The sequence below is a fragment of the Coregonus lavaretus genome, assembly GCF_964263955.1.
Source record: "Coregonus lavaretus genome assembly, chromosome: 8".
NCBI classification, from domain to species: Eukaryota; Metazoa; Chordata; class Actinopteri; order Salmoniformes; family Salmonidae; genus Coregonus; species Coregonus lavaretus.
This window is the reverse complement of record NC_139995.1, coordinates 3380886-3408488: the sequence shown is the minus strand read 5'-3', so window position 1 is coordinate 3408488 and position 27603 is coordinate 3380886. Positions and strand designations below refer to the sequence as shown.

Below are 27603 nucleotides of genomic sequence, written 5' to 3'. Positions count from 1 at the left end.
GCACTGCCAGGAGGCAGCCAGTGCGGCAGGAGCCTGTGCTTTGCCACACTTTCCCCCCCAAAATAATTAAAAGTAATGTCACTCCCCCATACTGTTCTGTCAGCACTCTCCACTGACTTCCACAAACCACTGTCCTCCACTCTCAGTTAGACCGTCTCATTAGCAGAGAAATTTGAAATTACAATGAACATGATATAGTCATGGTTTAGAAAGGATATTTTGTCATGAAATGGTGTTATCCATGATCCTGTGTTGGAGGTTGAGTGATAAACTGCAAGTTATTATAGGTCTTGACAAGCTTGAGAGTGTATGGTACTATACCCACACACTAACACACACACACACACACACACACACACACACACACACGGACCACACACACACACACACACACACACACACACACACACACACACACACACACACACACACACACACACACACACACACACACACACACACACATACACACATACACACAGACACTTTCCAGAGAATATACCAAAATTGCAAGAAATTCCCGTTCAAACTGGAAGTGCTATTTTAAAAGCATATAATACCAGCGAAAAACTGTAAATTGAGAAATATACACACAAATCTAATGTTTTCTTTTTGTGTTTGTTGCAATTTATTAAACTCTCAGTTTCTCTCAGTCACCACACTATATCTTTGATGTAGCCTAGTTTTACAGTTTTTTACGATTGCTTACACACTAAAATTAAACTTTTCCCACAATTAGCAAAACCTTACACTCAAGGAGCAAAACACAAGGCTAGATTTGCACAACTGTAAGCACATTGTCAGCTTCACACTATTTGCAAAACACTAAACACACTTGTATACATCAGACACAGAAGTGTATCATGATGTCACTTCCTTGCAATTCCAAAGCACTGACTGTCAAATTACCACACCTATGAGCCAATCTGTTAAACACAGCCATCAGGTGCACAAACACATGATTGCTAAATTGTAGACACACCAATCAGGTTTAAGCACTATAAAAATGCAGCAGGTAGGTTCACCTGCCTTCAACCAAAATGGAAGGAGTCAGAAGAAGAGTGAGGGTGAGAGGAGGAGTACACAGAGGACAAGAAGGAGGTAGAGGAAGAGGCAGAGGCAGAGGCCGAGCCAGAGGTTGAGCCAGAGGTCGAGGAAGACCTGAAGCAGGAGGAGAACGTGCACAAAGAAGAAGAGGACCAAACTAATCAAATGACATTCGTGCAACACTAGTGGACCATGTTGTGAACCACGGATTGACGCTGAGGGAGGCTGTACTGAGAGTTCAGCCAAATCTTAGCAGATATACAGTGTCATCTGTCATAAGGACTTTTCGACAGGAAAACAGGTAAAAGAAGATCTGTCTACAGTTACAGTAATCAGCCGCTTATTGTATGCACCATATCAGCACGTGTGATACCCCTTCCTGTGACATTGTACAGTAAGTTACATATATTATTCTCTGCATAGGATTGAGGGTCGGGAACGACAAGGAGGAAGGGGGCCCATATTCACGCAAGAACAAGAGAGAGAGATAATAAACATGGTTTTGGCCAATAATGCTATCAGGCTCAGAGAACTACAAGCCAACATTATCGGTGACCATGCCATTTTCAATAATGTCCATCAGGTCTCTCAGTTAACACTGGCACGCATCCTGAAAAGACATCAGGTTCAAATGAAACAACTTTATCGAGTGCCTTTTCAGCGGAATTCAGAGAGGGTCAAACGGCTGCGGCATGAGTACGTGGAGGTTTGTATTGTTCACTTTAGCACTGTGACGTTGCATACTGCACACATTACTTTTTTACATTGACTGTATACTAGACCTATCCTGAACTACACAATCTTGTCTTTCACTGTATTTCAGAGAGTTTTACAGATGGATGCTGAAGAAATCCTGCATGAATTCAGATATATTGATGAGGCAGGGTTCAACCTCACAAAAGCAAGAAGGAGAGGCAGAAATATAATTGGCCACAGGGCTATAATCAATGCCCCAGGGCAACGTGGGGGTAACATCACCCTTTGCGCTGCCATTTCACAGCATGGGGTTCTCCTCCGTCATGCCAAAATGGGCCCTTACAACACACCTCACATTCTCACATTTTTGGACCGATTGCACCACATCGTCACAGCAGATAATGAAATGCACCAGATGCAATACACTGTCATCTGGGACAATGTGTCATTCCACCGCTCTGCTTTGGTCCAGAACTGGTTTCAACACCATCCACAGTTGACAGTACTATACCTTCCACCATACTCTCCGTTTCTAAACCCTATCATTTTTCTCTGCATGGCGATGGAAGGTTTACGATCTCCAGCCCCAGGCTCAGGTACCCCTCATTCAGGCCATGGAGGACGCCTGTGACCAAGTCGGCGCCGCAGCTGTGCAAGGATGAATTCGACATTCAAGACGGTTCTTCCCGCGTTGTCTTGCTAATGAGGATATTGCTTGTGATGTTGATGAAATTCTCTGGCCAGATCCAGCTAGGCAAAGAGATAATGTATAGTATGTTTACTGTAGTATTTTCTGTACAATATTGTCAGTTTTCTTCAGATTATTTAGTATGTTTGTTGTTATTTACTGTAATTGTAACCTGTACTGGATACAGTATTTTACGTTTGTCTGTTGTTTGCTGAGCTAACAGTGTTATGCACACTACTGTAGTAGCATGAAAACTGGGACATGTTTTGTTGTGATTCTCCATGTTGACTGATTTGGGTATATGGAGAGAAATAAATGATAGTTTCCTCAGTCTGCAGCATTGGTCTTGTGTAGTGTTTGTATAGTTGCACTTTCTCTGTGTACTTCATTTACAGTACTCTAATCACTGAGACTTAGACTTGCTAAAATTGTTTTAGGTTAGCAACAGCAGTGTGTAACTGGTTCAAAAAGATTGAAGTCATATGAAATGTGTGTGTTTCGTATGGTAACAAAATATTGTTTTTATGAAGTTGTGTATAGTTTTGTGTTCCATTTTGCAAATTATCTGAAGTGTTGTGCTACTTTGGTGTAGGGTTGTGCTAATTGTGTGTAGTGTTTAGACAAACCGGGCCCTGTTTTCAAAAATGTGCTTAAACAATTGAAAAAAAACTGTAAGGTAGCCTAGGCCTATGAAGCACTGTTGGCCAACTGGTGAGATGTTTTGAGGTCTAGTGAAAATTACATTAGTTTTAGCCTACCTTCCGGAAGATGTCAGGTAGCTTGTTGGCCCTTTTCTGTCCCTTGGCCTAGGCTTGATCAAGTGCTTGCAAATCTGACCAGCAGCCCACTTTTGTTAATGTAACATCATAAAACAATGTTGCAAATGTCTATTTCCTGAAGCGCTTTTTTGGACACAGTGTATCAGCCGTTTTGTGATTAACAACAGTTTATATTTGAGCCTCTGCCAGTGCCAAACGTTATTGGAGTTTTGAATGTGAGGTAGACATTGTCTACCGTAACTGCGTCGAGAGGTTGCGTGTTGTGGCGATAGGTAGCCTAGCGGTTAGAGGGTTGGGCAGTAACCGAAAGGTCGCTGGTTTGAATACCCGAGCCGACAAGGTGAAAAATCTGTCGATGTACGCTTGAGCAAGGCACTTAACTCTAATTTGCTCCAGGGGTGCTGTACATACTATGGCTGACCCTGTAACGCAACACATTTCACTGCATCTATTTGGTGTACAGTGGGGGAAAAAAGTATTCAGTCAGCCACCAATTGTGCAAGTTCTCCCACTTAAAAAGATGAGAGAGGCCTGTAATTTTCATCATAGGTACACGTCAACGATGTCAGACAAAATGAGATTTTTTTTCTCCAGAAAATCACATTGTAGGATTTTTTATGAATTTATTAGCAAATTATGGTGGAAAATAAGTATTTGGTCAATAACAAAAGTTTCTCAATACTTTGTTATATACCCTTTGTTGGCATTTACACAGGTCAAACGTTTTCTGTAAGTCTTCACAAGGTTTTCACACGCTGTTGCTGGTATTTTAGCCCATTCCTCCATGCAGATCTCCTCTAGAGCAGTGATGTTTTGGGGCTGTCGCTGGGCAACACGGACTTTCAACTCCCTCCAAAGATTTTCTATGGGGTTGAGATCTGGAGACTGGCTAGGCCACTCCAGGACCTTGAAATGCTTCTTACGAAGCCACTCCTTCGTTGCCCGGGCAGTGTGTTTGGGATCATTGTAATGCTGAAAGACCCAGCCACGTTTCATCTTCAATGCCCTTGCTGATGGAAGGAGGTTTTCACTCAAAATCTCACGATACATGGCCCCATTCATTATTTCCTTTACACGGATCAGTCGTCCTGGTCCCTTTGCAGAAAAACAGCCCCAAAGCATGATGTTTCCACCCCCATGCTTCACAGTAGGTATGGTGTTCTTTGGATGCAACTCAGCATTCTTTGTCCTCCAAACACGACGAGTTGAGTTTTTACCAAAAAGTTATATTTTGTTTTCATCTGACCATATGACATTCTCCCAATCCTCTTCTGGATCATCCAAATGCACTCTAGCAAACTTCAGACCGGCCTGGGCATGTACTGGCTTAAGCAGGGGGACACGTCTGGCACTGCAGGATTTGAGTCCCTGGCGGCGTAGTGTGTTACTCTAGGCTTTGTTACTTTGGTCCCAGCTCTCTGCAGGTCATTCACTAGGTCCCCCCGTGTGGTTCTGGGATTTTTACTCACCGTTCTTGTGATCATTTTGACCCCACGGGGTTATCTTGCGTGGAGCCCCAGATCGAGGGAGATTATCAGTGGTCTTGTATGTCTTCCATTTCCTAATAATTGCTCCCACAGTTGATTTCTTCAAACCAAGCTGCTTACCTATTGCAGATTCAGTCTTCCCAGCCTGGTGCAGGTCTACAATTTTGTTTCTGGTGTCCTTTGACAGCTCTTTGGTCTTGGCCATAGTGGAGTTTGGAGTGTGACTGTTTGAGGTTGTGGACAGGTGTCTTTTATAAATAAATTGGTCATTTAGCAGACGCTCTTATCCAGAGTGACTTACAGGAGCAATTAGGGTTAAGTGCCTTGCTCAAGGGCACATCGACAGATTTTTCACCTAGTCGGCTCGGGGATTAGAACCAGCGACCTTTCGGTTACTGGTACAACGCTCTTAACCACTAAGCTACCTGCCGCCCCTGATACTGATAACAAGTTCAAACACGTGCCATTAATACAGGTAACGAGTGGAGGACAGAGGAGCCTCTTAAAGAAGAAGTTACAGGTCTGTGAGAGCCAGAAATCTTGCTTGTTTGTAGGTGACCAAATACTTATTTTCCACCATAATTTGCAAATAAATTCATTAAAAATCCTACAATGTGATTTTCTGGATTTTCTTTTCTCAATTTGTCTGTCATAGTTGACGTGTACCTATGATGAAAATTACAGGCCTCTCTTTTTAAGTGGGAGAACTTGCACAATTGGTGGCTGACTAAATACTTTTTTCCCCCACTGTATGTGACAATAAAACATATGTTTGCCTGCACATATGGTAAGCAATTACATTTATAGAAGCCATGCAAGTAGCCTAAGGTATGTTCTCTATTGGGGACTTTATGTTGAGTAAATGTGGTAGGCTACTAGCGTTGTGATGACTGGTCTAATGTAACAATGATGCCAGAGAGTTGGTATGTCGCACATGCATATTTTGTATTTTTGCATCTTTGGTTAAATGACACTTGTCTTTATCTATTCACCAGTTGTGATATGTTCGAGGGATTCTTGGGGAGAGTAGGCTATGGCCTTCTTTTTTTAACGCTGGTCTGTATAGCCTGTAGGCCTGCTTGCTGTTTGCAGTCGCATAGTAAGAGAACCCGTCACACGCAGCGCTTTGAGTTTATGGCGACTTTGTGTAAGTAAATAGGCCTATGGTAGGCTACAACAGCACACACACTCACACATACACACTGAGCGTTGATGATTGATCATGCAGATAGCAGAGCAGGTTGCAGAGAAGCCAGATTTAGACATCACATATCATTTAACAGTTCCATTTCACGTCACGCTGTTCATAGAAATAATGTATTAGAATTTACCGGTTTCTCAACACTATTTATCCTGGGAAACAAGGAATGGGTTTGGCCGGGAAATCTCAGTAACCCAGTTCCCACTATTAAACCCTAATGTGAACACACATATTTGCCTCCAGCTGTCCATCTCCCACCCCCTCCGACACACACTCACACACTGTCTCCTAGTGGTTTGATGAACAGATCCCCTCTGCCGTTTGACAGCTTCTCTCTCAGACAACACCTGATGGATTAGCGTCGTGACATAAGGCCTTGACCACATGATTAGAGTTACCTAGCCCCTAAACGACAGATCCCATACTGATCGGCATGTTTTATGACAAGAGCTGAGTAACAAGAAAGAATGGCAGACAAAAGTCACTCCGTATTTTCTCAATTTCAAAATTGTTTTAGATGCATGCCAGCAAAGCCACTACACAACACACCCCTAAACAATACATTAATTGCACAAAAATGGTGACAATCGGTGCCCACAAACTTTCGGCCTACTTAAAGCTGTCTCGACAGCAGAGCTTTCTTTTCAGCACCATGGAGTGAATCCTTACCACCGCTACACCTGGCTATCAGCGGAGCCTTGTCTGTCAGCGAAACAGTTCATTCAGCCTCATTTACAGCCTTTAAAAAAAAAAAACATAGCTGACATGGCTGACGTGTTTAAACAAATGTGGTTTCTACTGACAATTGAGATGTACAAACTATGGTGTAAGGGGACGACGAGCGGGTTAGAGGCAATCCGTAATTTCCATTAAGACATTCATGCTAGGATGGACGTAGTCAGTATAACTATTTGTTCAGCACTTTTTGAATGTGCAGCGACAGAATTCAGAACATGGGTCGTTCTTACAGTATTCTCCCTGGTCTAAGGCACTGCATCTTAGTGCTTGAGGCGTCACTACAGACCTCCTAGTTCGATTCCAGGCTGTATCACAACCGGCCATGATTGGGAGTCCCATAGGGCGGCGCACAATTGGCCCAGCATCGTCCGGGTTTGGCCGGTGTAGGCCGTCATTGTAAAAAGAATTTCTTCTTAACTGACTTGCCTAGTTAAATAAAGGCTAAAAATAATAAAAATAATAAACAGTAGGCTACATTACTCTGAAAAAATAAGGTTGAATCATGACGTCAGTGATCTTCAGGTCGGAGCTCTAGAAAGAGGCCAGAGTTACGATTTGCAATTCCGAGTTGGATGACCGTTCAAAACGTATTTTCCCAGTCTGAGCTAATTTTTTTTTGGAGTTCCCAGTTGTCTTGAACTCACTGAAGTCTGAGATTTCCCAGTTCCGAGTTTCCAGTTGTTTTGAACGTGGCAGAAGTCATGCTGGATTGACAGCATGAATGTTTATCCATTTAAGCTTGGAAAATAAACCCTTAAACCCAGACTTAGACCACACACCCACTCCACTAAATAGCAGGCTAGTGATTGCTTTGGAACGCTTGCAGTTAGCCACTGATTCCTTCCAAACCACTCATTGTTGAATTTGCGATGTCCAACCTGTTGTGTAATGTTTATGTCCAATGGCCAATGAGCACCGATACGTTTTATCTATAATTTCTCTTCATATGACAAGGATTGAAAAGGATTTTCCAGTAGATTGTCGACATGATTCATGATGATGACTGCTTGTCTAGCTTGCTAGCTAAGATTTTGATAGTATGATGTTGACATGATCAGTCTAATCAAAGCTATGGTAGATATAACGTGATTTGACGTCATTTTATCTGTGGCCAATGACCTTGAGCCTTCTTGGACGGGCACTTCTAATGTAACTCAAGCTTTTCCCGTAGATTTTGCGGTGACATACTGTCCCCATGAGTGACAGAACACTGAGCCAATCATGGCACAACTAGAGAACATTACCAAACCCTACGCTCCGTATTTTCCACCGACTGCCCCACTACCATAGAAAGCACTGAGCTAGGCTGAAACACCTGCATTTTGGAGCTGCCTTACTCGAGAAAGCTAAAAATAGACCATGTTTGTATACTGCTTATAAACACTTTATTTTATTTTTTTATATATATTTTTTTCATTGTTTGCAAACTGATATGTGACACGTATTAATGGCAAAATAAGGCAAAAAAAAAAGCTAAACAGGTGGGGCTCAAAGCAGGTGGGGCTCTCATTACCGAAATAAAGACTACTTCTACAGAGCCTCGCCATCAAGGGCCAAGCATCCACTTCTTCCAACAACAGATTAGCTTACAAGGTCACACAGGGTTTACTAATGTACAAACTCTTCCCAGATTCATACATACAGTATACAAATGTGTTCCCCCCGCTCTGACTGAGAGAGTGAGGGTACCTGAGAATCTATCTGTGGACATTTGATGTATCATGATCTTCATTGTGAGAAGTCATTACTGGGTTTATCAGCAAGTGAAGTGTTGTTTTCCTCCAGCGAGGCTCAATTATTGGAAAGAGTGCCGGTTTGATTGATTCTGAGGGGAAGGGGGATTGCTTTCTCAGCTCGCCGACTCTACTGGAGGGAGAGCGTAATAATAACCAGACGGATCTCTCAATACAGACCCTTTTGGGAAGGGGGGGGGGGGGGCAGCAGGCAGGCAGCAGCAGTGCTGGTGGAGGTGGTGGTGGTGATAAGGGGATACGATACTAGCTGTGAAGTCTCTGTCTCATAAGTCTATACTCTGCTTCCACCCCAATTTAGATTGCCTTTCTCTCCCCCCCCCCCCCCCCCACTACCACCATCCTTTTGTTTTCAAGTTGTTCATTTTGGAAGAAGAATACACACCGTTTATCTTTTTATTTGTATTTGTAATATTATCATCCTCTTCCACGTGTTTCGGTTGTCCCCCTCCATAAAATCATTGTTTCCACGTCTCTCTCATCTAGCAAATGGAGTTTGTGCCGCACACTTGGGCAGGGCTCTGAGCCCGCGTGCTATATGGCTCTGATAAAATGGCAAGGCCTAGAGGCTTTTGCAGAACTGGTGAAAACGGAGAGCAATTGAGGGCTATTGAGCGGCCACTGAATAGAGTGGTGCACTTTTAATCATGAGAAACCAGCCTCTTTGATTTGGACCTCACAGCTGTTTCTAAACGCTGTAGCAATGCTTAACAGAGGAATCCAGCCTTGAGAATGATATTGCCAATATATGGCATAAAAGGAGCACAAAGACCTTGATTAATATCTAGTCCTCACCTTCAATATTTAATTATCTTGGAATCGCAATAAAACGGAACCTTTGATGCATCTCAGTCAAATTTTAACAATCTTATCTCTACATAAGTACAGTGCATTCGGAAAGTATTCAGACCCCTTGACTTTTTCCACATTTTGTTACGTTACACCCTTATTCTAAAATGGATTAAATTCTTGTTTCCCCTCATAAATCTACGCATGATACCCCATAATGACAAAGCAAAAACAGATTTTTAGACATTTTTGCACATTTATACAAAATAAAAAACTGAAATATTACATTTACTTAAGTATTCAGACCCATTACTCAGTACTTTGTTGAAGCACCTTTGGCAGCGATTACAGCCTCGAGTCTTCTTGGGTATGAAGCTACAAGCTTGGCACACCTGTATTTGGGGAGCTTCTCCCATTCTTCTCTGCAGACCCTCTCAAGCTCTGTCAGGATGGATGGGGAGCGTCGCTGCACAGCTATTTAGTTATTTTCAGGTCTCTCCAGAGATGTTAGATCGGGTTCAAGTCCGGGCACTGGCTGGGCCACTCAAGGACATTCCAGCGTTTTCTTGGCTGTGTGCTAAGGGTCATTGTCCTGTTGGAATGTAAACCTTCGCCCCAGTCTGAGGTCCTAAGCGCTCTGGAGCAGGTTTTCATCAAGGATCTCTCTGTACATTACTCCGTTCATCTTTCCCTCGATCCTGACTAGTCTCCCAGTCCCTGCCGCTGAAAAACATCCCCACAGCATGATGCTGCCACCACCATGCTTCACAGCAGGGATGGTGCCAAGTTTCCTCCAGACGTGACACTTGGCATTCAGGCCAAAAAGTTCAGTCTTGGTTTCATCAGACCAGAGAATCTTGTTTCTCATGGTCAGAGAGAGAGAGAGAGAGAGAGAGAGAGAGAGAGAGAGAGAGAGAGAGAGAGAGAGAGAGAGAGAGAGAGAGAGAGAGAGAGAGAGAGAGAGAGAGAGAGAGAGAGAGAGAGAGAGAGAGAGAGAGATAATTTTAATAGTTTGTTATATTGTAGCATTGTAATTATGTTTTGATGTTGATTGTTTTCTGCCCTGGGACTACAGATAAAAATGAGCTATCTAGCTAAATCTGGTGCAATGCATTTGGACATGGTTCAGTCAAATTATTCAATGGGTGTATTGATTGGCAGGGCTGTGAAAGGAGACTGCTGGAGTAGTGAACGAGTGGCGGGGAGCCACAGGGGCAGAGCCCAGAAGGTAATTAACGTAACATTTATGCTCTGCTCCACTACTCTGCCTCCCTAATTGTTCTCTGCTTTAAAGGGTGACCTGTGGCCGGGAAATGGACAGTCCAGCCAACACTGGCACTTTAGCAGTCAGGAAGTGCTCATCATTTTTGACAGCTGCCCGCCTGCCTCTCCAGCCCTAACAAACCACCAGGGGTGTGTGTGTGTGTGTACTGTATGTGTGTGTATGCTTACGCATGTGTGTTTGTTAGAGTTGCACTCTAGATACCCTCATTAAACTGAGATAGCAAACTTCAAATTATGGGGGTTTAGAATGTCACAGGATGTGGATGGAGGCTTTTTGCCATGGGGTGGAAGTGCTGGGCTATTGTACTAAAGGTCGAAAAATTCCTTTGTGATTCCTCAAATAAGTGGGGCTGGATTTTTCCTGCATGCCATGGTCACTCATGCATAGACCCACACAATGCAATTTTAGCTTTCCATAAAGACTTGATGAAAGCGTAGGCTACAGAGATCTATTGAGTTGTTAAGAGCATGTCTATAAAGTGACTCAATGGAACTCAAACAAATCTGGGTCCCATGCTCCACTGGAAAACACAGTGCACTTGTGTGTTCTTGTATAGCACCAAGGTTACAACCGTTGTCAATACCTCTCACTGAACACGACACAAAAACATCAGATTCAATCAGCCGTGCGCTTTCACCGGTCCTTACATGTAAACGCCATTCGACCTCGTCCTGAGTGTACCCTCAGTTACAATTAGCTAGCAGGCATCAATCTCTCAGTTTCTCGAACAAAGATGGACAAAGTCCCACCACTGCATCCCTTTTGTTGTTTGACAATTGGTTTTAAGTGAGGGGGAATTGCTGGACATTGCAGTACCTGCTGGGGAATAATAGCTGTCGTGAAAAATAAAGAGGGAATTCTCGAGGCCTTGGCAATTGAAGGGATGATAGACAGTGAGGGATTCAATGGGCTTCAAATAAATTGCGTCTACAAAATTTTTCCACCGTTCTATAGACCGGAGAACCCTTGAGGAAGATGGAGGTCATTAATGAACAAAACGCCCTATCCAATGACAAAGGAGCAGCAGGTAGTTCCAAGCCTGTGTCAATCTTAACAGATGCTGTGACATTTTATAAAGTTTAGATTCAAACAAATTCACCTTTTTTTCTTAAGTTTCACCCCAAAAGGCCCTGAACTTTCTGTGTTGATCTCTATTGCAATATCCAACTTGGACGTCCTATATAGCTTAGTTATCAAACAATTTGTGAATCTCTGCATATTCTTTATCAGTGTGAAGGAAAAGGGAGGCAAGTTTCTAGCCTATTACCAGTGTTCCCTTTATAATATCAATATTTGTATGAGTAAAGACCACATTGTCAGCATATCACTTGATTAAGTCCCACTGTCCACAGTTTAGTGAGAGTGTCTCTCTTCCAGACAGTCTGTCATTGCCCTCCCATTCTCTTACAATTAAACCTCTGCTCCAGGTACTTAATCTATGGGCAACCTCGAGGCCAAGGCTCAATTGTCTCTATTTAACATCACTTTAAACCTCACTCCGTAAATGAACATTTAAAAAATCGTCAACCGCCCGTCGGTAATTCTATTATTAAAACTTGTTTTGAATTAGAATGATTTTTTTACTCTAGTTCCAAAAGACCCCGCAGCTCTAGGCAGCTGAAAGTCAGGCAACGTTGAGTCTCTCACACAGTTATACTGTTGCTAAATTTAAAACGTATAGTTTTCCTTTCAACTTTGGAGTCATAAAAAAAAAATGGCTGGCAAATTATCAGTTACATTGACTGGGGAGTAATTAAAAACCACAACAACAACAAATCGCTGGAACATCTGCTTGCAGTCGTGTTAATCAAATTGTTTAGGTCACGTACAGGGCATTCGGAAAGTATTCAGACCCCTTGACTTTTTCCACATTTTGTTACGTTACAGCCTTATTCTAAAATAGATTAAATAATTTTTTCCCCTCATACATCTACACACGATACCCAAAATAATGACAAAGAAAAAACAGGTTTTTAGATATTTCTGCACATTTATACAAAATAAAAAACGGAAATATCACATTTACATAAGTATTCAGACCCTTTTCTCAATACTTTGTTGTGACTGTGGTCATAGTGTTAATGTGTTGGAAAACGGCTTTGGATTCCAGAAGCACTTTTGGGCCTACTACTTCACTGCTGTGCTTTGTTTGTTGCATTTGCCAGCCTCTAGCACTTAGGACTAAATCATTCCCCCTCTAAACTCTCCAAAACAGGATGTATAACTTATAATGTCCCTCTCTTGTCCCTCCAGTCCCTAAGGATAAAAGCCAGTGGTATCCTAGCCAGTGACATTGACTTATCCTATTTTTATGTTTCTGTCTTTTTTCTCTCCTTTGAAACTGCACTGTTTAAAGTACCCACACAGTTGGCTATTGTGGGCACCCATTGATATGTTTATTGCTAGCAATTTCCACTTTGCTCTGTTGAGGAGCGGCCGGATTATAAATGTGGCGGAGTGTCAGCAGGGAGGACCGGTGCCGGCATTAAGATTGATTTCCATCCCCCCTTTTCTCCTTGACGGAGCTCCCCAACATCTGCAATTAATGATCCCCCGCTCATCGATCACCGGTGCTTCTACCCTGAGCACTGCACCCCTATCTGTGGTGGAGTCGGCCCACCCATGGCATAGCAACCCTCCCCGTTGCCCCTTCTCAGTGTGTGCCAACCACTGCGACCGCCATGTACCCTGAATAATGAGACTTGAGTCATGTCTAATGCTAGCCGCCTCCTCTCCCTTCATCCATCCCTCCTTCCCTTTCCACTGAATGTCTGATTCATTGGGGATAGCTGAGAGGAGCTGGAGGAGGAAAAGGGAAGAGTGGGAGGAAGAGAATAAATAACAACAATACATTATTTGTCAAGGGCAACTCAGGAGATGCCTTCATTGACTTAACGACAAAAACAAAGTTATAACTCAGGCTTCGCAGATTTGGGGAGTTCCCCCTATTAGATTTTCCAGTCCGAAATTAGCAATGTTCTTAGAGTGCTTTCCGAAATGAACCCAGATTAGCCGTAGATTAGCCTTAATCAGGCCCGTTCAAACCTGGGGATTTGGGCTTTTGTTGTTCAGCATTATTCTCTATCACAGGGCTGGCCCTAGCCTTTTGGGGGCCCTAAGCAAGATTCGGTTGGGGGGCCCCCCCACCTCGCGGCAAAACATTTTATTGGACCCCTTCTTGACGTCAGAGAGAAACATTTAATTTCCTGCAATTCTTCCCATTTTGCCATGGGGCATAGATAAAATGGTGCAGTTTTAAAGATTACCAATTTTATTACACATTTCATGCAATTGTATTCATTTTGCAATTGGGCAGAGATAACATTTTTTTCAGTTTTAAAGATAATTTCCTGCAATTCTACACATTTTACCATAACTTATGCCATGTTAATATAATATATAGTGAGAATGACTAACAAAATCAATGGGGGCCCCCTGGAGGTCAGGGCCCCTGGGCACGTTTGATTACTTCAAATTTAGAGAGCTGGCTAGACTGACTACCAATCTAAAAATTGTTAGCTGACATGGCTAATTGAGTGACTGTCAGTGACTGACATAACAAGAGAAAATCTGCTGATGCACAACCAAATTTCAAAATTGCACCAGGTGTATTGTACTATTCTTACTCTCAATAGTAAGTTGAGACCCCGACTTATCCTGCTCTATCATTTCCAGAAATCGGGCTGTAGCCTGTTGTAACGCTACTGGGAGGCCTTGTTTTAAGCATGCATAAGTCTTTATCACACAAGGGCTTTGTTAGCACGAGAAAGCCACCTAATACTGTGTTTTTTGTTAACATTTTTTTTAGTTCTGTGTAGAACAGCAGTATGTAATGCATGAAAAAGTACATTTACCTGTAGTTATCTTGATCACTGTCTAGTTTACCACAACTGCAATGCATGGAGCTTGTTGGTCTCGTTTCTCCAGACTATCATACATTAGGTGTCATTAAAACATTGTACTAGATCTCCAAACAATAAACTATTGCATAGTTTATGAATAGTTGCTTCTCTGGGTGATGCCATCGATAAAATTTGAGGGGCTTTTAACCCATGAGGGTCTACACCCTGTCTAAGCCTGGGGTTCTACTGAGCTATATGGAAATGTTTTAAAAAGGTCATACCAAGGATAATTTTGCTATTTGATTTAGATTTTTAAGACTCCTTGAAGTATCCAAAAAAGTAAAAATAAGAAATATTTGATTAAAAAAATTGGAGCCTTACTGCTATTAGCCTATACAAACGCATTGAATAACATATTCACTACATGGAACAACAGATACAGTAGTCCCCCCAAAAAAATTTAAAGGAAGTTTGTTCTGAAGTGTCTGTCCTATATCTGAGAGACATAAGAAAGATCAGGAAACATTTGTACTTTTTGTTTTCATGTACTTAAGCCCTTATTTTTGGCACTAAACAGTCTCCACATGTGACTAGTTTCAAGAAACTAGACATATGTCGCGGGTCACTACTTCACAGGAGAGCCAACTTTTTTTTATTGTCAGAAATGCCTTCTGGAACGTCAACTTTCATGTGCCTTAATAACAAACGTGTATGCCATCTGTAAACACAAATACAATTGTTAAATATGAGCCTAGTTGATTTAGCCTATTTGAGCTGGTCAGTATGTGTAGGTAATCCTGTCTAACAAGGCTTTTTTTAAAGTATATATCGCTTAGTATAAGTGCATAAGTGTTGCTCTCCACCATCTGGAGTTTTGAAATCAGTGGAATTAGAGTATGATAGCTAAGGAGATGGAGAAAACACCTGTCTCTGGATTACATCTTCAAACTAAGGGCAACCATGGCATCCGTGACAGGGAGAAGCATCCAACCATGATGTATATCGGTAAGATAGTCCAGCTAGCTACATTTTCAGATATTACACGTTTCTAATATTGACAGAAATTCGTTTTCATTTCAAGTTAAAGTGTACTGTTAGATAGCTAGCTAAATGTTTTAACAAAATAATTGACTATGCAAGTGTCCATTTCAATAGAATGTCACTGCGACAACTGTTGGTAGACGTAGCTGGTAAATCCGTTCTGGCTATCTACTCCGATTTCAGAGCACGGGTAAGATAGTCAAGCTAGCTACATTTTCAGACATTACACGTTCCTAATTTTGACAAAGTCATTTTCATTTCAAGTTAGCGTACTGTACTCGCTAGCTAACGTCACATGTATGATCTTATTATTCGTATCTCAGAGCCATTTGCTTTGCTAGTTATAGCCTAATGTTAGCTAGCTAACATTGAACCTGGTTGGTTAGCTACCTGCAGATTCATGCAGGGTAGTAACCTCATGAGTTGGGATTATGGTTCATTGTTTAGCTAGCTAGCTAGCTAGCTACATGTCATAACAAAATACTCCAATATGCAAGGAACCATTTCAATGGAATATCCATGATGTCAATGTGACAACTGTTGATAGACGTAGCTGGTAAATTCGCTGTGGCTATCTACTCCGATTTCAGAGCACTTTCGTCTGAGTGTGCCAGAGCGCAGGATATCTGACGAATTTACGAACACTCAACACCTGATGAATATGGCTGGTGTCAGTAAACGTTGGCAAAAAAGTGTAATTAAATTGTTGCCAGCAGCACAGTTGCAGTCACCAACGCTCTGGATAACATAACGTTAGCTTGGGTACTTGACTGCTGTTGTTAGGACAGAACGCTCGGATCAACCCTACTCCTCGGCCAGAGCGTCCAGGGTGCGCTCTGAACGCTCCGAGAGCGAAACGCTCTGAATTTACGAACGGACAATCTGACAACACTCTGAGTTTACGGGCGGGCTATAGTTTAAGAGGGTGTGAACGATGCTGAATGGGTGTAGACAAAGAAGAGCTCTCCAGTGGGTGTACCAAAACATTCAATGGCCATTTTCTCAAAAGTGAGATTACAAGTTTATAAACTTTCAAAGCAGAATAACTTTCCCATTGTTCCTCAACTGTAGTGTATGATATACTAGCACTGAGTGTCTACTTTTATCTAATGTAAAGAACACCATTTCAAATTTTGCTACATAAGACCGAATAAAGCCAGTCGGTACCGGCGGACCTTTAGGTGAGGCCTGTGGGAATCCTAGAGCAAAACATCCAAAATGTACACTACCAGTCAAAAGTTTGGACACACCTACTCATTCAAGGGTTTGTAGTAACAAAAGAAGTGTTAAACAAATCAAAATATATTATATATTTGAGATTCTTCAAATAGCCACCCTTTACCTTGATGACAACTTTGCTGACTCTTGGCATTCTCTGAACCAGCTTCATGAGGTAGTCACCTGGAATGCATTTCAATTAACAGGTGTGCCTTGTTAAAAGTTAATTTGTGGAATTTATTTCCTTCTTAATGCGTTTCAGCCAATGAGTTGTGTTGTGACAAAGTAGGGGGGGGGTATATAGAAGATAGCCCTATTAGGTAAAAGACCAAGTCCATATTATGGCAAGAACAGCTCAAATAAGCAAAGAGAAATGACAGTCCATCATTACTTTAAGACATGAAGGTCAGTCAATACGGAACATTTCAAGAACTTTTAAAGTTTATTCAAGTGCAGTTGCAAAAACCATCAAGCGCTATGATGAAACTGGCTCTCATGAGGACCACCACAGAAATGGAAGACCCAGAGTTACCTCTGCTGCAGAGGATAAGTTCATTAGAGTTACCAGCCTCAGAAATTGCAGCCCAAATAAATGCTTCACAGAGTTCAAGTCACAGACACATCTCAACATCAACTGTTCAGAGGGGACCGTGTGAATCAGGCCTTCATGGTCGAATTGCTGCAAAGAAACCACTACTAATGGACACCAATAAGAAGAACAGACCTGCTTGTGCCAAGCAACACGAGCAGTGGACATTAGACCGGTGGAAATGTTTCTTTGGTCTGGAGACCAAATTGGAGATTTTGGTTCCAACCATCATGTCTTTGTGAGACGCGGTTTGGATGAACGGATGATCTCCGCATGTGTAGTTCCTACCGTAAAGCATGGAGAAGAGGGTGTTATGGTGTGGGGGTGCTTTGCTTGTGACACTGTCTGTGATTTATTTAGAATTCAAGGTACACTTAACCAGCATGGCTACCACAGCATTCTGCAGCGATACACCATCCCATCTGGTTTGGGCTTAGTGGGACTATCATTTGTTTTTCAACAGGACAATGACCCAACACACCTCCAGGCTGTGTAAGAGCTATTTTACCAAGAAGGAGAGTGATGGAATGCTGCATCAGATGACCTGACCTCCACAATCCCCCGACCTCAACCCAATTGAGATGGTTTGGGATGAGTCAGATGGCAGAGTGAAGGAAAAGCAGCCAACAAGTGCTAAGCATATGTGGGAACTCCTTCAAGACTGTTGGAAAAGCATTCCAGGTGAAGCTGGTTGAGAGAATGCCAAGAGTGTGCAAAGCTATCATCAAGGCAAAGGTTGGCTATTTGAAGAATCTCAAATATAAAATATATTTTGATTTGTTTAACACTTTTTTGATTACTACATGATTCTAAATGTGTTATTTCATAATTTTGATGTCTTCACTATTATTCTACATTGTAGAAAATAGTAAAAATAAAGAAAAACCCTTGAATGAGTAGTCCAAACTTTTGACTGGTCCTATACGTGAGCGTCTCAACTTTTCACAGAGGTGTCATATTAGTGTGTAGCCCAAACTGTTCGGACGCTACAGACAAAAGTTGCAGATCGGCTGTACCAACTTCAGACAAGTCCCAAGACACTTGTGTGGGTCGTAGAGCAAAACGGAGAACACAATCGTGTGTAATAGCTTTGTAGTCCAAACTGTTGGGACGCTACAGACAATTTTGTGAGAAGACCGATTTTTGGGATTTCTCATGGTCTGACAAACACAGCTCTAGCTCTGTCACCTTTGACAAACACCGCTCTTGCTCTGTCACCTTTCAACGCAGATGCAGAAGTGTGACATAGGCGGATGTGGTGGGTTGAGACATATCCAAAGTACTTAAGTCGTTTTTTGGGGTATCTGAACTTTACTATTTATTTTTTTGACAACTTTTACTTTTACTCCACTACATTCGTTAAGAAAATAATGTACTTTCTACTCCATACATTTTCCCTGACACCCAAAAGTACACCTTACAGTTTGAATGCTTAGCAGGACAGGAAAAGAGAAAGAGTGTCACGGTTTCGGCCGAGGCAGCTCCTCCTCCTTGTTCGGGCGGGTTTCGCCGGTCGTCGTCTCCGGAGTACTAGCTGCTACCGCTCTTTGTTTTCTGTTTGACTAGTTTTGTCTGTTAGCCACACCTGTCTTGTGTTATGTCTAATTAAGCACCCTATTTAGTTTCCTTGTTGTTAGTGTAGTGTTGTGTGTAATTGTTTCGTGTTAGGTGTCATTTTCGTACCTGTGTTTGGTACGCCTCTACTATTTTGCTTACTTCTCGGTTGAGAGGAGTTTTGCGCGCCTGTTATTGCGCGCTTGTATTTTACGCCTGTGTGCGTTTTGCCTCTGGCTGTTCTTGGATTATTGCCTCGCACTTTCCAGTAAAGATTATTGGACTATCAATCTGCTTCTGCACCTGATTCCACACCACACCATTTCTACACGGCCCTGACAGAATTACACACCACTTCGATGGAATCAGCAGGAGCACAAGTCGACAGTGTGGAGGACCGTCTCCAGGGACAGGAACATCGCATCAATCGGATCGGGCACGCGTTGGAGGGCGTCATGGACACTCTTCGGCGCTGGGAGATCAGCGGTGTTCCCACAGCCCCACCGGTCGCTCCATCACCACCAGAGAACCTGCCTACTCATTCACCGGAACCCAGTGGGATTCGGCTCTCGCTCCCGAGGGCGTACGACGGCTCCGCTGCCGGGTGTCAGGGTTTCCTTTTGCAAGTGGAGCTCTACCTGGCCACTATACACCCGGCGCCCTCGGGATACGAGAGCGTTTCCGCCCTCATCTCCTGTCTCACCGGCAAGGCGTTGGAGTGGGCCAACGCCGAATGGAGGGGAATAGACTCCGCCACAGTCACCTATGCGGAGTTCTCCCGCCGCTTTCGTGCGGTCTTTGACCATCCACCAGAGGGAAGAGCGGCGGGGGAACGTCTATTCCACCTCCGACAGGGGATGAGGAGCGCTCAAGAATTCGCACTGGAGTTCCGGACTCTAGCGGCTGACGCGGGGTGGAATGAGAGGGCCCTCATAGACCATTTTAGGTGTAGCCTTAGGAAGGACGTCCGCAGGGAGTTAGCGTGTAGGGACGCTACTTTAACTTTTGACCAGCTTGTGGACATGGCTATTCGTCTGGACAACCTACTCACGACCCGCGGGTGTCCCAGATGGGGGCCTCCCATTCCACCCTCCAGCACCTCCGAGCCGAGTCCGATGGAGCTCGGAGGGGCTGGCGCTAGAACGAGAAGAGGAAGGAACCCGAGGGGAGCAGTCTCCTGCACCAAGTGTGGCCGCGGAGGGCACACCGCGGCTAGGTGCTGGGGAGGGTTCCCTGAGGAGGGAGATGGCAGGCCATACAGTGGGGAGTCCACCCAGGTGAGTAGGCGCCCTACTTACCCAGAGCTTTCTGTCGTCCACTTTACATTACCTGTTTGTTTTCCACAGGTTGCACCTCGTTCCCAGCAATAAGGCGCTAGTCAATTCAGGCGCAGCAGGGAATTTTATAGATCGTAAATTCTGTGTTAAGTTAGGGATTCCCCTCCTTCCAGTCGATAAGCCTTTCCCCGTACATGCCTTAGATAGTCGTCCGTTAGGATCTGGGTGGATTGGGGAGCTCACAGCGCCACTTAGGATGATGACGCAGGGGGGTCATGAGGAGATGATTCAACTCTATCTGATTGACTCTCCTGCGTATCCGGTGGTACTGGGGCTTCCCTGGTTGACTACCCATGATCCTACTATTTCGTGGCGAGAGAAGGCTCTTAGAGGGTGGTCTGCTCAGTGTGAGGGGTTATGTCTGGGTGTTTCCGTAGGGGCGACCTCGGTGGAAAGTCCGAACCAGATGTCCGCACTGCACATTCCGCCTGAGTATGAGGATTTGGCACTCGTGTTTAATAAAACCCGAGCGGCACGATTGCCACCTCATAGACAGGGGGATTGTGCGATAGACCTCCAGACAGGAGCCGCGCTTCCGCGGAGCCATGTGTATCCTTTGTCACAGGAGGAGAAAAGGGCAATGGAGACTTACATTGCCGAATCTCTGAGACAGGGATACATAAGGACCTCTACTTCTCCCGCGTCCTCGAGCTTCTTTTTTGTGAAGAAGAAGGATGGAGGTCTGCGTCCGTGTATTGACTACCGCGGTCTCAATCAGGTGACTGTTAAATATAGTTATCCACTTCCGCTGATTGGGACTATGACGGAGTCATTGCACGGGGCACGGTTCTTCACAAAATTGGACCTCAGGAGCGCATATAATTTGGTGCGCATTAGGGAGGGCGATGAGTGGAAGACAGCATTTAGTACTACCTCCGGCCATTACGAGTATCTCGTCATGCCATATGGGTTAATGAATGCTCCAGCAGTCTTCCAATCGTTTGTAGATGAAATTTTCCGGGACATGCAGGCGCAGGGAGTGGTGGTGTATATCGATGATATTCTGGTGTACAGCCCTACTCGGGCCGAGCATGTAGCCCTGGTGCGCAGGGTATTGAGGAGACTGTTGGAGCATGACCTGTATGTCAAGGCTGAGAAATGCCTGTTCTTCCAGGAGTCAGTTTCCTTTTTGGGTTACCAGTTGTCTGCGTCAGGGGTGAGAATGGAAGTGGACCGAGTGTCCGCCGTGCGTAATTGGCAAACCCCAACGACGGTTAAAGAGGTGCAGCGGTTTTTGGGTTTTGCGAATTACTACCGGAGGTTTATCCGGGGTTTTGGACAGGTGGCAGCTCCCATTACGTCTCTTCTGAAGGGGGGTCCGGTGCGCTTGCAGTGGTCGGCTGAGGCGGACAGGGCTTTTGGGAGACTGAAGGACCTGTTTACCTCGGCTCCGGTGTTGGCGCACCCGGATCCCACTTTACCGTTTCAAGTTGAGGTAGACGGGTCCGAGGCCGGGATTGGGGCCGTTCTATCTCAACGCTCGGGTACACCACCTAAGCTCCGCCCCTGTGCTTTTTACTCTAAGAAGCTCAGTCCGGCGGAGCGGAATTATGACGTAGGGGACAGGGAGCTGTTAGCCGTAGTCCAGGCCCTAAAGGTGTGGAGGCATTGGCTTGAGGGGGCTCAGCACCCTTTCCTTATTCTGACCGATCACCGTAACCTGGAATATATTCGGGCCGCTAGGAGACTAAATCCTCGCCAGGCTCGATGGACTATGTTTCTCGCCCGGTTTGTGTTTAAGATCACTTACATCCCTGGGTCCCAGAACGGGAAGGCAGATGCTCTGTCCCGCCGGTATGACGCGGAGGAGAGGTGCGTGGAGTCCATTCCCATACTACCGGAGTCGTGTCTGGTGGCACCGGTGGTATGGGAGGTCGATGCGGAGATCGAGCGGGCGTTACGTACCGACCCTAGTCCTCCACAGTGTCCGGTGGGTCGGACGTACGTCCCGCTCGAGGTCCGGGATCGGTTGATTTATTGGGCTCACACGTCGCCCTCCTCTGGACATCCGGGTATTGGCCGGACGGTGCACTGCCTTAGTATGAAGTACTGGTGGCCAACATTAGCCAGGGATGTGAGGGTTTATGTCTCCTCCTGCTCAATATGTGCCCAGTGTAAGGCACCCAGACATTTGCCCAGGGGTAAATTACAGCCCCTGCCCGTTCCACAGCGACCCTGGTCTCATCTATCGGTGGATTTTGTTACCGATCTTCCCTCCTCTCAGGGGAATACCACCATCCTGGTCGGTGTGGATCGGTTCTCTAAGGCCTGTCGTCTCCTTCCCATGCCGGGTCTTCCTACTGCCCTACAGACCGCTGAGGCTCTATTTACTCACGTCTTCCGGCATTACGGGGTACCCGAGGATATAGTGTCTGATCGGGGCCCCCAGTTTACCTCCAGAGTCTGGAGAGCATTTATGGAACGGTTGGGGGTCTCGGTGAGCCTTACCTCGGGTTACCACCCGGAGAGCAATGGGCAGGTCGAAAGAGTCAACCAGGATGTGGGTAGGTTTCTGAGGTCATATTGTCAGGACCGGCCGGAGGAGTGGGCGAGATATGTGCCCTGGGCCGAGATGGCACAGAACTCTCTCCGCCACTCCTCCACTAGACTAACCCCTTTTCAGTGTGTATTAGGGTATCAGCCGGTTCTGGCACCGTGGCATGAGAGCCAGATCGAGGCCCCCGCTGTGGATGAGTGGGTAGGGCGCTCGGAGGAGACGTGGAACGCTGCTCATGTCCATCTGCAGCGTGCCATACGTCGACAAAAGACGAGCGCCGACCTACGCCGCAGTGAGGGGCCAGTGTACGCACCTGGAGATCGAGTCTGGCTCTCAACCAGAAACCTACCCCTCCGCCTGCCCTGCCGGAAGCTGGGTCGGCGGTTTGTGGGGCCTTTTAAAGTCCTGAGGAGATTGAATGAGGTGTGTTACAGGTTAGAACTACCTATTGATTACAAGAATATTAACCCCTCATTCCATGTGTCTCTCCTCAGGCCGGTGGTAGCTGGTCCACTCCAGGACTTCGAGATTGAGGAGACTCCTCCGCCCCCGTTGGAGATCGAGGGGGCTCCGGCGTACACTGTTCGGACCATCCTGGATTCCAGACGCCGGATGGGGGGTCTCCAATATCTCGTGGAGTGGGAGGGGTACGGCCCGGAGGAGCGGTGCTGGGTGCCGAGGAGGGATATTCTGGATCCGTCCCTGATGACCGAATTCCATCGTGGTCATCCTACGCGCCCGGCGCCGCGCCCTCCTGGGCGTCCCCGAGGCCGGAGTAGGCGCGCGGCTGGAGCCGCGCGTCAAGGGGGGGGTACTGTCACGGTTTCGGCCGAGGCAGCTCCTCCTCCTTGTTCGGGCGGGTTTCGCCGGTCGTCGTCTCCGGAGTACTAGCTGCTACCGCTCTTTGTTTTCTGTTTGACTAGTTTTGTCTGTTAGCCACACCTGTCTTGTGTTATGTCTAATTAAGCACCCTATTTAGTTTCCTTGTTGTTAGTGTAGTGTTGTGTGTAATTGTTTCGTGTTAGGTGTCATTTTCGTACCTGTGTTTGGTACGCCTCTACTATTTTGCTTACTTCTCGGTTGAGAGGAGTTTTGCGCGCCTGTTATTGCGCGCTTGTATTTTACGCCTGTGTGCGTTTTGCCTCTGGCTGTTCTTGGATTATTGCCTCGCACTTTCCAGTAAAGATTATTGGACTATCAATCTGCTTCTGCACCTGATTCCACACCACACCATTTCTACACGGCCCTGACAAAGAGAAAATCCCTGGTCAACCCTACTGCATCTCAATGCTTTGTTTGTAAATTATGTGTTGGACTGTGCCCCTGGCTATCCGTAAATAAATAAAAACAAGAACATCGTGCCATCTGGTTTGCTTAATTTAAGGAATTTGAAATTATTTATACATTTACAGTGAAGGAAAAACGTATTTGATCTACTGCTGATTTTGTACGTTGCCCACTGACAAAGACAAGATCAGTCTATAATTTTAATGGTAGGTTTATTTGAACAGTGAGAGACAGAATAACAACAGAAAAATCAAGAAAAATACATGTCAAAAATGTTATAAATTGATTTGCATTTTAATGAGGGAAAGAAGTATTTGACCCCTCTGCAAAACATGACTTAGTACTTGGTGGCAAAACCCCTTGTTGGCAATCACAGAGGTCAGACATTTCTTGTAGTTGGCCACCAGGTTTGCACACATCTCAGGAGGGATTTTGTCCAACTCCTCTTTGCAGATCTTCTCCAAGTCATTAACATTTCGAGGCTGACGTTTGGCAACTAGAACCTTCAGCTCCCTCCACAGATTTTCTATGGGATTAAGGTCTGGAGACTGGTTAGGCCACTCCAGGACCTTAATGCGCTTCTTCTTGAGCCACTCCTTTGTTGCCTTGGCCGTGTGTTTTGGGTCATTGTCATGCTGGAATACCCAACCACGACCCATTTTCAATGCCCTGGCTGAGGGAAGGAGGTTCTCACCCAAGATTTGACGGTAAATGGCCCCATCCATCGTCCCTTTGATGCGTTGAAGTTGTCCTGTCCCCTTAGCAGAAAAACACCCTCAAAGCATAATGTTTCCACCTCCATGTTTGACGGTGGGGATGGTGTTCTTGGGGTCATAGGCAGCATTCCTCCTCCTCCAAACACGATGAGTTGAGTTGATGCCAAAGAGCTCCATTTTGGTCTTATCTGACCACAACACTTTCACCCAGTTCTCCTCTGAATCATTCAGATGTTCATTGGCAAACTTCAGACGGGCCTGTATATGTGCTTTCTTGAGCAGGGGGACCTTGCGGGCGCTGCAGGATTTAAGTCCTTCACGGCGTAGTGTGTTACCAAATGTTTTCTTGGTGACTATGGTCCCAGCTGCCTTGAGATCATTGACAAGATCCTCCCGTGTAGTTTTGGGCTGATTCCTCACCGTTCTCATGATCATTGCAACTCCACGAGGTGAGATCTTTTATGGAGCCCCAGGCCGAGGGAGATTGACAGTTATTTTGTGTTTCTTCCATTTGTGAATAATCACACCAACTGTTGTCACCTTCTCACCAAGCTGCTTGGCGATGGTCTTGTAGCCCAATCCAGCCTTGTGTAGGTCTACAATCTTGTCCCTGACATCCTTGGAGAGCTCTTTGGTCTTGGCCATGGTGGAGAGTTTGGAATCTGATTGATTGATTGCTTCTGTGGACAGGTGTCTTTTATACAGGTAACAAACTGAGATTAGGAGCACTCCCTTTAAGAGTATAAATCTCAGCTGTATAAAAGACACCTGGGAGCCAGAAATCTTTCTGATTGAGAGGGGGTCAAATACTTATTTCCCTCATTAAAATGCAAATCAATTTATAACATATTTGACATGCATCTTTCTGGACTTTTTTGTTGTTATTCTGTCTCTCACTGTTCAAATAAACCTACCATTAAAATTATAGATGAATAATTTCTTTGTCAGTGGGCAAACGGACAAAATCAGCAGGGGATCAAATATTTTTTTCCGTCACTGTACTTTCACTTTTACTTGAGTCATTTTCTATTAAGGTATCTTTACTTTTACTTTTTCCACCACTGACTAATACTAATACTAATACTATTACTAAGGCAGTTCCTCTTAATTTGCCAATGGTTGGATATGAGGACTTGTTCACAATCTCTAACCCCTGTTCCTCCCTTTCTCCTTCTCCCTTCAGACCCAGTCAACGGGCCTCAGAATGTCAATGTGGTGGACATCCGGGCCCGCCAGCTCACCCTGCAGTGGGAGATGTTTGGCTACGCCGTGACTCGCTGCCACAGCTACAATCTGACCGTGCATTACCAGTACGTGTTCAACCAGCAGGAGTTTGCGGCCGAGGAATTGATCCAGACGTCATCCCACTACACCCTGCGGGGCCTGAGGCCCTTCGTCACCGTTCGCCTTCGCCTGGTCCTTGCCAACCCTGAGGGCAGCAAGGAGAGCGAGGAGATCGTCAAGCAGACGGAGGAGGATGGTGAGTGTCAGAGTGTTTCTGTCTTTAGAGTGGTATTGTCTTGGTTCCACTGTTTTGTCCTGTCTTGTCCTGTTCCTAGTTCAAATACATGCATGGGGTGTACTATAGACATGCTGCCTGTATATATAGGGATGGAAATTACACTAGTCCACTAGCCCAAGGCTAGTACTTTTTTGACCAGGCTAGTTGAAAATGTGCCAAACTAGCCTGCCAGGCCAGTGAAATGTTGTCTTTTCAAATATTATATGTCACAGTAGGCTAGATCATGATAGCCTACTTCTTGGAAGAGGCTCCTTGATGGCTTAAGATGGCTGCCATATTGTTGTTGTTCCATACATCTACATGTATTCAAACAGACAATGCTTTGCAGTCAAGGCACTAGCTTGATAGAACCGCAAGCTAATGGAAACATAGTAAGACCTTTGTTGTTCCACTAATTAAAACCACAATTATGATTGGTTACACTTATAATAACTGTATAATGAGCGCTGATTATAGCCCTATTATCAGAGTATTAAAAATCCAATATGACCACAGCATGAATTAATAAGCACAAATGAATACAATGTATTTGTATGACTGGATGTAATGTATAAACTACAACTCAGCAGACCTAGCCATTATCCCTGCACTATGATATCCTCATTCCATAAAGACTTTTGTATCTTTTCATTTATCATTGAGGATGTTTTTAATAAACACAGTCCCAACCTCCCATGAGGTCCCAAACTAGTTGAGAGTAGCAAAATTGTGTTAAATGTTTTTTAGCTAACAATCTTTAATCTCTGGATTGTAATGTTTGTTCTTAGCTGTGCTAATTGCACTGGTAATGACATTAGTTTTATAGAGCTATGCACCGTCTCACAAATATGCTTTCAGTTTTAAAAGGCCCAATGCAGCCGTTTTTATCTCAATATCAAATCATTTTTGGGTAACAGTTAAGTACCTTACTGTGATTGTTTCCAATCAAAATGGTCAAAAATAAACTAAAATAGCTTCTTAGCATGAGCAATGTCTCAAGCAAGCATTTTGCTAGGACTGTCTGGGAGTGGTCTGAGTGGGGAGGGGAAAACTGGAAACGAGCTGTTATTGGCAGAGAGATTTTAAAACTATTTTTATTGGTCTATTAACCAAATTAACTCCTGGTGATGTCACCATGCATGCCAAAACTCCATCCCACAAAAACAGCCTGAAATTTCAGGCGTTCTTTTCAAACAGCACTTACACTAAAAGGGAATTATACTAATTTCCACAATTGCACAGTATTATTCCAACCTCATAATGTGGAAATATATATACTGAACAAAAATATAAATGCAACATGTAAAGTGTTGCTCCCATGTTTCATGAGCTGAAATAAAAGATCCCAGAAATTGTCCATATGCACAAAAAGCTTATTTCTCTCAAATTGTGAGCACAAATTTGTTTACATCCCTGTTAGTGAGCATTTCTTCTTTACCAAGATAATCAATCCACCTGACAGGTGTGGCATATCAAGAAGCTATTTAAACAGCATGATAATTACACAGGTGCACCTGGTGCTGGGGACAATAAAAGGTCACTCTAAAATGTGCAGTTTTT

General features: G+C 44.5%; 1 protein-coding gene across 1 annotated transcript in view; it reads left to right on the top strand.

The window, feature by feature from the left end:
* LOC311133416 (receptor-type tyrosine-protein phosphatase T-like) overlaps window positions 1-27603 on the top strand; it is a gene marked incomplete at both ends in the record, with an annotated part of 396537 nt that overhangs the window by 149183 nt on the left and 219751 nt on the right. The window contains one exon of the mRNA XM_084166909.1: window positions 25726-26022. Coding sequence (XP_084023035.1) covers window positions 25726-26022 — 297 coding nt within the window. The remainder of the gene's footprint in view (window positions 1-25725; window positions 26023-27603) is intronic.